Source organism: Miniopterus schreibersii (assembly GCF_964146895.1).
Source record: "Miniopterus schreibersii genome assembly, chromosome: 6".
NCBI classification, from domain to species: domain Eukaryota; kingdom Metazoa; phylum Chordata; class Mammalia; order Chiroptera; family Miniopteridae; genus Miniopterus; species Miniopterus schreibersii.
The window spans coordinates 27,169,271-27,184,348 of NC_138107.1; the positions used below are offsets into that span (position 1 = coordinate 27,169,271).

The 15,078-nt window shown below is 37.7% G+C and overlaps 1 protein-coding gene across 1 annotated transcript in view; it reads right to left on the reverse strand.

Annotated features, from left to right (window-relative positions):
- EYS (eyes shut homolog) overlaps positions 1–15,078 on the reverse strand; it is a gene marked incomplete at both ends in the record, with an annotated part of 1,105,706 nt that overhangs the window by 849,014 nt on the left and 241,614 nt on the right. Inside the window, 1 exon segment of the mRNA XM_081140616.1 lies at positions 2,430–2,543. Coding sequence (XP_080996742.1) covers positions 2,430–2,543 — 114 coding nt within the window.

A 15,078-nucleotide genomic window follows, 5' to 3' on the forward strand; every position in this document is an offset into this window, starting at 1 on the left:
AAGGTTATATTCTTAAAATACTCATAGCAACTATCTCTTACAAATTCACATATGTGGAAGAAGTAACTGTACACAGTTTTGAATTTTCAAAAAAAAAGCTCATAAAATTACTCTTCTCCAACACCCATTTCCATAATGTACATTTTTAAAATCCTCACCCAAGAGTATGTTTTATCAATTCTTTTTTTTTTTTTTCAGCGAGAGAGAGACAAACAAACACATCAATGTGAGAGAGAAACATTGATCAGGTGCCTCTTGTACATGACCCAACTGAGGATCAAACCTGCAACCTGGGTATGTGCTCTGACTGGGAACTGAACCCGCAACCTCTTGCTGGATGGGAGGGTGCTCCAACCAACTGAGCCATCTGGCCAGGACTCCGTAATGTACTTTTTAAAAGGCAGTGACTATGTGTAGCCCAAACTTAAGGGATGGAGAGTTATGTTCCACCTCTGAAGTGCACAGTAACTACATACATTGCTTGAAATTGTTCTGTACACAAGATGTGTGTATTGTTGCCTAGTTGTTCATTCAATAATTTATTTTTATCAGTGTGAACTCATGGATATTTATTTTATATTTTGTGTAGTAATTAATACTCTTATTTTCTAGCTCAAATTATTCTCGCTTTGGTCATTCAGTGGGGATGCCTTCTGTTGGCTCCTGTGTCCCTTTTACATACAGTCATGGTTTTGTTTTTGGAGTAATTCCTTGGTTTCTGATATTACAATATTCTCCACACTTATTTGTACATTTCATGTCTTAGTCTTAGAACCAGCTAGATCTCTAAGGAGACCTGATTCCTTTTATTGGAGAATAGCATGAGAAAAAAGATCTGGGCACCAGGCAAACTTTGCTATTTTAAAAATAAAATACATATTATATTGTTTTTAAAATATATATATTAGTATACATATTAATATATACTACAGACATATTATATATTGTGAGTACTTAGACTATTTTTATGTTTGTTTTCAAATGTATAATTAAATATGTACTGACATCCTACCTAACCAAACATCATAAAATTTTGTCTATTGTATGGACATAAAATATTGTCTATTGCACATATATGTATTACAAAATTATTTAAAATCACAATTAAACACTTGATGATTTGCCATTTCTGGCAAGCAATGTGCTATTTATATGACATATTTCATTTAATCTCCATTCAACTTCATTTAACAGATAAGAAAACTATAACTTGGTGAGTTTAAACAGATGCAAAATATTTGAAGTTAGACATGTAATCTTTTATTTTTGTTAATAATTATAAGAAGATACTTTCTAAGAAAACTAAATACAACTTTTAAAAAGATTATATTTAATTAAAAAGATGGTTAATTTTATTAGTCAACTCGACTGAGCCACCAAGTGCCCAGATTAAACTTTTTGTCTGGGTGTGTCTGTGGAATTGTTTCCTGATGAGATTAGCATTTGGATCAGTGAATCGGTAATGCAGTGTGCTCTCCCCAATATCTTTGGGCATCAGCCAAATTTGAGAGGGTCTGACTAGAATAAAAAGTGAAGGAGAGGACTTGTTCTTTCTTGCCTGCCGACTTGAGCTGCACTCATTTTCTTCTGTCCTTGAACTGAGATTTATGCCATTCCCCTGGTTCTTAGGCCTTTGGACTCAGACTGGAATTACACCACTGACTTTCCTGGGTTTCTGGCTTGGTGATGGCAGGGGTGGGACTGCAAAGTCTCTATAATTGTGTGACCCAATTTCTCATAACAAATCTCCGTAAAATATATATAGATGTACATATCTCCCATTGGTCCTGTTTCTCTGGAGAACCATGGCTGGTACACTTTTCAAATTCTGCGGCTTAGAAAAAGATACTAAAGTTTAAGAAAATATCTAGTGAGTTTTACATACTAGTTTGCACAGTAATTTATAAAAATATATGTTTTACAAGGCAACCATAAAGTTATTTAGCTTTGGGGGGAAAAATTCTTAATTGAAGCTAAAGTATGGTCAAAGTTGAAACAAAATAAAAAATATATGTTAATGGCTGACTATATTTTAAAGCAAATATAGCTACTTCCAAAAATTAAATGATTAGATTAGAAAGAAAAAAATAAAGAAAACCTTAGCAATTTCATGAGAAATTGAGTAATAAAAAATACATTTTAAATATGAAATGATAGGCTGCTAATGTATTTCTTACTTATTTTTCAGTGTGTCATTTGGTGGTAATGGTGGCCTTTCTAACAAAAATTAAGATGAATTATTACAGTGGATGGAGAAACAGAGCTTATCTCACTCTAGTTTCTGCCTAAGGGATAATTGGTTGGTCCCTTTAGAAGCTGACTTTAAGAAAATGAAAGCCTAATAATGTTGTTGGCAGACTGAAATGAGTTCAGACAAGAGACAGAAATGCTTTTTAACTCTGCTTGCTTGTCCTCTCCCTTGGTATTACCTTTAAATGGAGCCACATATTGGCAGAAGTCGTTCCCAGGCTGGTCAATGCAAGTCTCTCCATTCTTGCAAGGATGAGAGGCACACTCACCTGCATCAAGTTCACATTTTGGACCTTTGAAAAATAATAACATCATAAGTTTTAAAAGGCAAGCAGATAGCAGGTTGTAAATTCTTAAATGTGTTGAAATATTTTAGTCCATCTGGGGTAACATCTAAGACTAAACTCTTGAGATAAGATCACTACATAGATTAGTGTCAGACCCATTTATTTCACCTTCCTAAAAACGACTTCTCTTGAAATTACTTGCTGCAGACTACCCCCCTCTGATCTGGTAAGCATTCGAAGTCTGCTCATGTGAACTAATTTATCTTCTGCTTTGGAGTCTAGAGATGGAAAAGCATGTTTAAAGTTATTGGAATGCAAATCAAATGCCAGGCTAAACGAAATTAAAAAGTAACAAAAAGGATACACTATGGAATCAGTAGCTTCCTGGTGCATTTCCCCAGGGCTCAATGGTCTTTACAAGGCACAACTGCCGAAAGTTACTTACCAGTGCAGCCAGGGGGACAGGCACAGTTGAATTTCTCCGTGAGCTCTGAAGATGGAGTGTTATAAAGGCTGGGTGATGAACCAAATTTCTTCCTATTAATTTCACATAACAAGCCTACATGGAAAGAAAGGAAAACAGAAATGTCCATTAATTACATAGTCTTAACATTTTATTTTAACTAGTTCTGCAATGCAGATTTTCCATTAATGCTCCACCTGTTATATCACTTGGATAGTTTCTTAATTTGCAAAGAGTTGAAAACAGCCTAAACTGACACTGAATTAATTCTTAAGACTTATCACAGCTATTTATTTATTTATTTATTTGCCAATTTTTAACAAGGATAGAAAAATTTTCATTGATGCATAGGACATTATACTTACAAATTGGATAGATGGAAGTTTTCTTAATAGTCTCTATTTTTTTTCTCTAAAATGTTGAACTGAATATGGGCTGGAGAAAAATGAATGTAATATACATCTAAATAGGAAAAAGCATACCCAAGAATATAAAATCTATTTTTATTACTATTATCACTGATAATATATTAAGTGAAAGTATGACATTAGAACATCTGGTTAAACTGAAGAAAAAGTGAAAATTAAAAATAATGCGAGTCCATAAATACTTTGTTTAAATCTTTTTATTTGGTAATTTTCCTTATGGATTAACTTTGTGAGAAAAAAAAATGGCACATTTAAAACTAGTTTTTTCTTTGCAGATGGGGATGTAGCAAAATTGATCTTTCCAAAAGGCCTTGTTGTTGCTCTCTGTCACACAATTTTAAGAAATCACTGAGTTTTTGTAGTGTCCACATATTTTCTGAAGATGACCATTCTTAAGGTTAACTATATAAAACCAGTCTTCTAGATTTAATAGGGAAAAAGCCCACTGTTACATTCATAATTTTCAAAACAAATTTGACTTTCTTAATTCTTAAAAAAGAATGCAGTGTTTTTATTTATCAATGAATTATTTGCATAGAAGTAGAATTACGAACAGTTTTTGGAAGTTAGAATTTGGGTAACATTTTGGCTCGTAATGTTGGCAATTTGATTATATTTGCTTATATCTTGGAAAGTATTTCTAGTCCTACTACTTTTTCCAGTCTTAGAAAACAAAGGCCTGCCTATTTTAGAATTTCCTCCTAATGTAAAAAACAGATATTTTAAAACATGACCAGCTCTTCATCAAAATAAAGGATATATCTTGACAAGGGTTACCATAGTAACAAAATGAAAAGTGGTGTTAAAAGAAATATTACACACTTTAAGTATAAGTGTACTGGACTTATAGTGTATAAATCTTCTTTAAAAAAACACACTGGTTCATTTACAGAAGCAAAATATTCATTCCACACTGAAATATACCTGTTCCTAGGATGACGTGAAGATGTAGTAAAATAATCCAAGCAGATATTATATATTCAAATGTTCTTTTGGAAAACATTGATTTGCATGCCTATAAGATAGATTGTATCTTCTAAAAATAAAGAGTTATTTTCACCTCAAATTAACCCTCCGTTATCACAGCTTGGTTAGCATGCGTGCCTACCCTGAAATCCATTCCAACACAGGAAGTCAAAGGCGCTGTGAAGATCAACACAAGGGCTCACATGTGCACAGGCCTCCCTTGGGCACTCACCTGCCTCAGCTCCACAGCGATTACTTAGTGACAAGCAAAGGATTCATTTAATTACAAACGTGTCGCTGATGCAACCTGCAGCTAACTCTAAGATTATGTTTATAACATAGATTTTCAACTTGTCTGCAAAAAAGCAACACATTGCCTAATGCTATCATTGACTCTGTTTTAGTTTTTATGTGTCTGTAACTGTGTCTTTATTCTTATCTGAGTGAACCTAGAAGAATTAAAAAGTTTCATTATTTCCTTAAAATTAAACATACATGACTGTAATTAAATCACAAAACTGAAAAGAGCAAGTAAAGACAGTAACTAGTTTTGTGACTATCATTAGGTAAACTAAGATTTATAATTCTCAATTTTATAATAAAAACCCCCAAAGAAGTTAGTTACCTTTAAACCTCAGTTTTTTGTTATATTATATATAAAGCTTTCTGTATATATTCACCCATGATTTATATAACTTTCTGTGGATTATTCAATTATGCAAAATAGATTTTTTAGTTAATTCTAATAAACCATTTTCGCTGTACTTTGAGGTTAATTTGTAATCAGTACCTGTACTTTAGAATAAGATAATAGTGGTTTTCTACAAAACTAAAGAATCATACAGTAGCAGAAATATGGATTTAACAAGAGAAAAATGAAGAAATGTGTACAAAAAAAACTCCTTATGAAAAGTTAAAACCTCATGAATTGTGAAATATCCTTACCAATCTCTGGCAAATTAAAAAAAAAAAAGAAAAAGGAAGGAAGGAGGGGAAGGGAGGGGAGGGGAGAGGACGGGAGAGGAGGGGAGGGGAGGAAGCCCAAAGGTGGGCTTCTGTTTGCTCAGGAATACAATAGATGGTATGGTAAAATAGAGCAGAATTTCCATTTATTTAAAAATATATAGATTGTTTCCTTTGAGAAAATGTTTTATTGAATGTGCATCTTTGTCTTGCTCTTATTTTAGATGCAAGGGCTTTTCAGAGAAAAACTTGAAATAAGGTTCTCTAAAATTACCTCTTTTGGTGTGTTGTTTATGTATCTCCTGATCAAACCAGCAGGATCAAAATTACACAGTGTTTATTATCTTTATATCACTTCTGCAACCACCACAACAACCTTACTAGATGGACACCGTTCGTGCCTGCACTTTCAAGGTGTGGGGTTCAGAGGCGTGGAGGTCCTGCCGCTTGCTCACGCCTCCCCCCCGAGACAGTGGCAGTGCTGTCATTCAGAGCCAAGCACTCTGTGGTGGCATTTCTCGCTCTTTATACGTCATTCGGTCTAATGGGATCTCTCGCTCCACAGGCTTCCCACCTATTTCTGGTTATTTGTGCCCATGGAATAACTTACTTGATTACCAAATGGCATGTGGCCTTCCTGGAATCTCCTGTCCTGATTCTCCCTATCAAAATGCTGCCTGTTGTAATGCCTTCTGTCAAAAATGTGGGGGCCCTGAAACCTCAGTGATGGAGCCTTATCAAGGATTACCCCAAAAAGCTGAAGCAGAATTTCCAAAGTGAAGGGCTCCTCATACCTGTAATCACAGCAAGTGAATTGCTAACCTGTTCAGCTGCACACCCACTGATATGTGTATTCCAGCCAGGGCCCTTGAGAACAAGGGAAGGAGAACACAGGGACTTAGTCAAAGCCACAGGGGGAAAAATAAAAGGACTTCAAGATTATGGCTAAAGCCCTGCCAGTGCGGCTCAGTGGTTGAGAGTCAGTCAGCCTATGAACCAGGAAGTCAGGGTTCGATTCCCGGCCAGGGCACCTGCCTGGGTTGCAGGCTGGATCCCCAGCAGGGGGCTTGCAGGAGGCAGCCCATCAATGACTCTATCATTGATGTTTCTCTCTCTCTCTCCCTCTCCCCCTTCCTCTCTCTTTAAAATCAATAAAGACATATTTTAAAAAAGAACATGACTAAAAATGCTGTAACAGAAAGACTTTAGTTTGTCCACTAACTTGGTCCTAATATTTCTAGCAGGCAGAACAGAAGAAACGGTGGTCAGTTACACCATTTCCAGTGTTTGTTATATAACAACACATTGTGGACTCAGGAGAAAGAATTGTTCTCTCTCCTTTTTTTTTTTAATAAATATGTCTTTATTGAATTCAGAGAGAGGAAAGGAGAGGGAGAGAGAGAGAGAGAAACATCCATGATGAGAGAGTCATTGATTAGCTGCCCCCTGCACACCCCCCCACTGGGGATCAAGCCTGCAACCCGGGCATGTGCCCTGACCAGGAATCGAACCCCGATCGCCTGGATCCTAGGTCAGTGCTCAACCCCTGAGCCACGCCCGGCGTGGCAAGAACAATTGCTCTACATACTAAGGCCAGTAAGAATGACACGAGGGGGTCCCTTTAGAGAGGCTGTGGATAACTTTTCTATACATCCTTGCAGATGACACAATACAAGTTTCATATAGCAGTTTCTTTCAGTTTCCATCCATACATGCTGTTTTTATGCACACCAAAGTTCAAAAATAAATAAGCAAAAAACTTCTATAGGATTTAGTACATTTTTCTTCTTAACTACATTTAGAAATGGATTATGAGATATTTGAAACACAGGTAGAATCAAATATTCCTTACAAAGTGTTTTTTTTTTCTTTCAATCTAATTTTTGATAAATATTGACTGGAAATAAGTTTTAAATTATACTGACAAATACACAGTAGAAGAGCTGGTTTGTTATTTTCACTATAAAATTAAAACTCTCTGCTTCAGCAAACAATTGCATTTACACAAGTATTCAAGACAAGGTGATATAATTTAATGGAAATTGAAGAACCTATTGTCATCATAAAATTTTCACCAAAGTTAAACAAGCAAAAAGACTTTATTCAAGGCAATTGTAAGAGAGGAGAGAGGCCAGAACTCAGTCTGAACTTGACTCCTCTGTAAAAAGGGGTGAAAGAGAGTTTAAGAACTAGGGTCTATGATAATAGGCTTTATGTTTGCTAATTAGGCTTACCCCAAAGAAAAGTAAATTTATCAGTCTTTGAGACAGGTCATTTTATAACTTGGATTAAATTGCTTGCCAAAGTTAGCTACCTAGCTACCAACAGAGACTGGGAAACACAGGCAGTGACCTGCCTTGATGATTGCATTTCAAGGGGATGGCTCCTAGATTTTTGCTTAAGATAGCCTTGGGTTGTAGATTTAGCAAGAGGCCTTTAAAAAGGTGTTCCCTTCATAGGGGCGAAGAAAGAATTTACAATTACAAGTTTTTCTGAAATAAATGCTTTGTGAAAAGGGAGGAGAGGAACTCTGGTTACATTATTTTGATTCTGTAAAGGAAATGATGGGAGGAAATGCAGGAACAGTCCTGTTTAAACTTGAGTTAAACTGAAGGAAATTTTACAGCCATCTTGGTCTTATTAGTCTGTGACTGATAAGACAGTTTGTGAAGCTTGCTATAGTCCTGTATTTCCCAAAGAGTGGAAGGAAATAATAAAATATCAATTTATTTTCTTAATATAATATTCTCACTGTCTGGTGAAGTCCGAGAAAATGGGTCTCATCTCCACACTAAATAAAACAGATCACAGGTCCTCCCCCCTTTATAATTCCTAATATAATCCCCAGTTGTCTGATTCCAAGTTCCTGGAATCAAATGAAATGCTACACTGCTACCGGATTATATTTCTGATGAAATACCCTCCAATTTCACCCTTCGACTGCTCCCTGTGGCTCATTCAACTTTCCAAAGCTCATCTACTAAAGCAATTGATGAAGACAGAGAATTTATGATCTCAGACGTCAGGAGGGTTTGGTGAGATACCTATAAGCAAGGCATTTATTCATTTATTTGTTTCAAATTTGACACTTTAATTTTAAAATTTGTGTACATCTCAAATGTTACACCATATCTTATCCCCGTTTAGATGTTATTTCATTCTACACCACGACACATGTCTGCATGGAAACTTGACAGTCCAAGATGAGGCTTCGATTGCCCTGGGGCCTGCACTAAGCCTGGTACTCACGCCCTGCGAGCCGCCGGCCTGGCCTGAGGTGCGTGGGGATTAGAAGAGCAGGTAAACGCTGCAGCGAAGTCCGCAGAAAACACCAGGCCCCGCACCGGCCCACCTCCCAGGAGCTGCCTCTCTTTCTGCCTTTGTCGGCCATCCTGTCCTCTAAGAGACCACAGTAACTTCTGTCTTTGATTCCGCCTGGTTCCTCTTTAGAACATTTATCAAAGGTCGTCTCTGGGAGCCTCTGCCTTGCCTTTCCAGGTACAGTCCGTCACTTCCACCTTCTAAAGTATTCATGCCCTTTTCTGCAAGCAGGTGCTTATGTATCTGTCTTTTCCTTAAAAATGTAAAAAAAAAAAGGAAAACAATCTAATGATTCCTTCTGGTATCTTTGACAGAATAGCTACTACATAGATTGCTGCTCAAAAACGTATCGCTTAAATGAATAATATATTAACAGTGACTGAATGCACATAAATGACAATGGCGCTGTATCTGTGAAGGACAGATACTCATTTCCAATCCCGGATTAGGACAAATCATTAACAATACACTAACATTCCAAGTGATATAGTGAATATCATAATGGTTGTCGGACACAGAATTTATGATTGACTCAGTTCAATTTCTGATTATATTCCACATGATTTGACAATAGACAGCATTTGAGGCATGTGTGTATATATATGATTTTAAAGCTTTCATGGCCAAACTGTAAATGGAATTTAAGTGAGATTTCTAATTTGATTCAGTGAGCTGTATTAAAGTCTCTACTTAATTGACAAATAAGTTGTTAAGCATAGCCAGTTGAATACATTCATTAAAATAGTATTTATGCATCCTTTTAGTTTTTGCCTTTCTGGATAGACAAATTAAATAATGAAGCATTCTACACCTTATTTCAAAATAAGTGTTAGAAGTTGATTTCTAAATTATCTTAATTTTTCTTCCTAATATATTTTTAGGTTTATATTTTAATGCTGTCTAAAACACACAAAGATTCAAATTAGTTTTCCTTTTCCATGTTTAGATAGCTTTTTATCTGTTTCTTGATGATAACCCCCCCCCCCCCCAAATTTCTTTAATTCCTCACTCCATCTGGACTAATTCCCACTGTAACAGGTTTCTTCATACGGGAGCCACAGACTAGGAACGATGCACTGACCACAAAGCAATCTTAATAATCAGAGCCCTGTTTCACACACGGTACCTGAAACACTCTATGCTTTCTTCACTCTGTCTCTTCTGTTCCTTCATGTTCCTTATTTCTTTGGTTTGCCCAGATCCTGAAATTCCTTATCTTCTCGTGCCCACTGGTTATTGCTTTCATTTTCTGTTTACTCACTCTTCCATTCAAACATACATTTTTCTACCTACCATTGCCAGTTCACTTAATTGAAACCATCCACTGACTTATAGAAAATATCACTATACCATGACCTCGACGTGAGGAAGACTCTCCAGTCAAAATCTCCAGCCCTGACTGGAACCCCATGACTACACCAGTTGGATGTAGAATAGGGATTCACATTCAACGTGGGCAAAACTCTCAGCAAGTCTATCTCATTCTCATTAACTCCGATAACTTACAAAACCTAAGAGTTTTTAATTCCTCCTAAGCCTCCTTGAATTTGTCAGCAAGTCCTGGCAACTTCTGAAACTATCCCAAATCTGCCTGTTTATCTCTGTCTCAATGACTGATATCTCAGTGTGTCATAATTATCTCCTTCCCAAATAAGAGTAATACACATTCTATCTGGTTTTCTTGCTCTCACCCGCCCTCCACTACAGTCCACATTGTATCAAGAGTGATTTTTTTGAAAAATATGTAAGTACAATATTTAAATCCAGTATGATGGTTTCTGGCAGTACTTCAAATAAAACCCAACCTCCTTGCCTTATATGATATGGCCCTTGACAACCTTTCAATATAAAACTCATCCTGCTCCTCTCTTGCTCACTTAGTTTTTAGACACATTGGATTTCTTTAGGTTCCTAGTCATTTTTTTAATTTTTATTTTTAGGTTCCTATTCTTTTTTTCTTTTTTTTTCTTTTTAAATTTATCTTTATTGTTGAAAGCATCACAGGTATACCATTTTCCCCTGCAACTGACCCCCTCCCCAGTTACTGACTGTGTCCATGGGTCATGCATATATGCATATAACCTCCCTGGCCAATCTCTTCCCACCTTCCACCATCCCTCCCTCCCCACTCCGAAACATGACCGTCTGCTGCATGCATCAATGTCCCTGGATCCATTCAGTTCATCAGATTCTTTTGTTCATTAGCTTCTTCCCAAAGAAGACCCTTCAGCTTTTCCTGTAGTGCTGGTCTGGTGGTGAGGAACTCCTTTAGCTTTTTCTTATCTGCGAAGCTCTTTATTTGACCTTCAATTCTAAATGATAGCTTTGCTGGGTAGAGCAATCTTGGTTGTAGCTCCATGTTTTTCATCACTTTGAATATTTCTTGCCACTCCCTTCTGGCCTGCAAAGATTCTGTTGAGAAATCAGCTGACAGTCGTATGGGTGCTCCCTTGTAGGTAACTAACTGTTTTTCTCTTGATGCTTTTAAGATTCTCTGTCTTTAACCTTTTGCATTTTAATTATGATGTGTCTTGGTGTGGGCCTCTTTGGGTTCCTCTTGTTTGGGACCCTCTGTGCTTCCTGGACTTGAAAGTCAATTTCTTTCCCCAGGTAGGGGAAGTTTTCTGTAATTATTTTTTCAAATAGGTCTTCAATTCTTGGTCTCTTTCTGCCTCTTATGGCACCCCAATAATACGAATGTTGGTCCTTTTGAAGTTGTCCCAGAGGCTCCTTATACTATTTTCATATTTCTGGATTCTTTATTCTTTTTGCTCTTCTGGTTGGGTGTTTTTTGTTTCCTCATGTTCCAAATTGCTGATTTGATTCTCAGGGTCCTCTACTCTACTGTTGATTCCATGTAAATTATTCTTCATTTCAGTTCCTGTAGCCTTCACTTCAAATTGGTCCTTTATTATGTTATCGATTTTCTCAGTTATTTCCCTAACCATCTGCTTAAACATCCTTATAACCAAAATTCTGAACTCTATCTGTTAGCTTGTTTGGATCTATTTCATTTAGTTCCTCTTCTAGAGATTTCTTCTGTGTCTTTCCTTTGTGACATGTTTCTTTGCCTCCGCATTTTGGAAGCCTCCCGGGAGGTGCAAAGTCAGCCTCTGCCTGTGTCTTGCCCAGGGCCACCCAGCATGAGCTACACACCAGACCGTAGTTGGCTGCTCCTTGTGCTGGGCTTGGCGTTGTCCAGGAGAGACCAAGCTATGAGCCAATGCAGGTGCCGCTAGTGCCAGGCCTGGGGCCGCTTATCAAGCCGTATGGGGCCCGCTGCTGCTTGTTTGAGAGATTTTAGGAAAGTCCTGAGCATGAGGCTCGAGAGGCCACTTGCACAGAAAAGCCCCTGGAAATGGCCTGGATGAGCTGCAGGTGGGGAGGGGCGGGGCCTCCGGGAATCACGGGGCGGGGCCAAAGGTGTGAGTCAGGTGCTGGCGATTCAAACATGGTGCCTGCCTGCCGGCTGTGTGCCAGGAGGACTCGCCAAGGGAGCAACGGCCTCTGCCAGCCCTTCTGCCTGGGAGGAAGCCGCCCTCCACCTCTCGCCCGGATCTCAGGCAGGTTAGTTCCTCCCCGAGTGTCCCGGGTCCTTTCCGGCTGCTCCCGGCGCTGGGCTCAGAGGGAGCGTCCGAGTGAGTCCTGCGCGGGCCCTTTAGAGGAGCTGCTGGGGCTCCTGCAGCCTCCGCGACCTTCAGGGACGGTCCCCCGCTGGTTTCACAGCCCGGAGTTGTGGGGACGTCTCTTCCCGGCCCTGGAGCCCTGGGCTGGGGGCCCTCCCTTCTCCGGGAAAACTCTGCCACCGAGATTCCCTCCTGGGTTTCAACCGTGGCACCGGGTGTGGGCCCGCGGCCGAGTCTCTGTGATTCAGCCCCGATCTGCCTGTGTCTCCGCCCCTCCTACAGGTCTCGGTGCTTCTTCAGCTCCCTGGTTGTAGGGCTTCTGTTCAGTCAGGTTTCAGGAGGCTCTGAGTGCTGGTGGTTCTGTATTTTAGTTGTCATTTTGATGTGGTTGCGGGAGGCGGCGGGTGCAGCTGTTACCTGCGCCGCCAGCTTGTTTCTCCTCCTATTCATTTTTAACTGCGGAAATTAGAATAGCAGTCCTCTAAACCTGGTAAGTCATTTTCCCCTCAGGTAACATCTTGTTCAGATTTTAGTATAAACGAAAACTCCTAAAACGGGTTTATCTTGATGATCCAAACCTTCTCTTACGTAGCCCTCTTTTATGTTGCCCTATATAACTTATTACCGCTATCTCGCTATCTCACACACTGTGTGTGTTTCATGTTTTTGTTTGTTTTTCCTCTCAATGAAAAGTTAGCTACATAAGAGCAAGGGTCTTATCTGTTCTGCCATTAACTATTTCTCCATCAGCAAAACAGTGTTTGGTACAAAGCTGGACCACATTAAATACTTTAAGTGAATTAATAAATTCCTGGAAGGCAGAGTCCTTTATTAGTACACAAAATATTTCATAGATATGCAATCATGTGACAATAAATGAAACAACAAAAAATGAAATAAGAAACTTCACATATTTCTTAATTTATTTTTTCTGATATTATACATAAATAACCTTTCATTTTCTATAAAGTTTATTAATAATAGCATTATTAATCTAGTCATTAATCATTAGTTTGAAGGTTGAAACTGCTGTTTACTGAATTTTTTTTGATTAGTATCAAATTCCTCTTTATGTGTATATGGCTTTGTGCATGGCTAACACTAATTTAAAAATTATAAATTTACTACAAACAAAGATCTCACTGTATAGCATGGTGTATTAAGTTTTTTCCTTAGGTAGAATAGAGGGAGTTAAGGCACTCAGCACTGCTTCTGTTGGGGTATTAGAGTAGAATCTGGCCTGAAAAGTAGGGAGAAATGATCCTTTAATTTCAAATCAAATCAGAACTGTAGCTCTTTCATTTAAAGCCCAGTTGAGAGTTAATATCCAAGAGGCCTGAGTTAAGGAGCCTAGGAGAAAATCATTACTTCTACTCATGATTTGAATGAGATAGGACCCTTCAGTTAAAGGAAATGTCTCTTCTTTTTCATTCTCAGTCTCCATTTAGAGAAACTTTGTCTTAAAACTCTTGGCCTCTTTGCCCTTCCAATTATTCTTCCCCCCAAACTGTGCAATGAGTTAACTTTGTGGTGCAAAATAGCCATTGATTCAAGTTCTTAGTTTAGACAGAGCTAATCTTTCAAAAGTCCAGTTGGCCTGAGAGTTGATCACTGCCTTTGACAGTGACAATGTAGTAGGCAATGATCTCAGAACTCTGCTCTGCAGATTGGAAATATCGTTTGTATTTCATACTAAGCCGTATTCTTCTAGATATTATCATTAACCAATTTAATATTTTGGTTTTCTGTTGGATGGATGTGTTGTTATTTATACATTGGTTCAACCTCAGACATGGAAGGAGAATACTATTTCTTGGAATACTATACAGGTTTAAGGGTGGTCTGTACTAGCAGAAATAATAATCTGTACTAGCAGAAATAATATACTTTCACAGGTAAATTTAGGGCAGTTATAAATTCTATGAAGGTGAGTTAGAAAAACTTTTTATTCAAAACTTCAACTGAAAGCCACTAAATTACTACTTAAGGCTGCTTCTTATCTTGATATCCACATATAGACTCTACCACAAAGTCCAGGTACTAGGCATGGAAGCAGCAGGGTGACTTGAAGCTTGATTCCCTGTGTGAGTAAGTCCCCAGGATGCCTCTAGACTCATTTCTCCTTAACTTAGGGTCTAGGCCTGCTGAACCTGCAGGTGTCTAATAACGTGATGTGTACTGTGAGCTTATAGAATAAGCAGAAACTAATAGACATATATGAAAAATGTGGAGTGACACTCATGAATTAAAAAATAATTTACTCTAATAACTGTAATATATGTTGTTGACTAAAAATATTTACTACACAGATTCTAACCTGTTGGTTAGTTTATCCTGATAATTAAATATTTTTGTCTTAAAAATTAAATCATAGGATATGCTTGCTTAGAAATTATGTAGGAAAGCAAAAACTTTTAAATGAAATTACATAAAGTCAGATTTTTCGTGATTCCTTTTTACAGTGTTGCCACATTTGTCTAGGGAAGGTGGACAATTGGCAATTGGCCTTTTAAACTAATATGTATTTTTTGGAATGCACTGAAGAATATGAATTACATATTTTAGTTTTAAATGACCACTTTTCCTATCTTCTTCCCTGCCCCCGCAATGACCATTGAAATAAGAACAATCCTATAAGTATTAACTACATTTGTTTTTTGAGATATTTAAATACATATAATACTTAATAGCATTACTTCAAAATAAGCTTGTTGGCTATCTTTAGTTTCTTGTTATAAAGTCTCAGTTTAATTAATTCAATGACAATCAGAAAT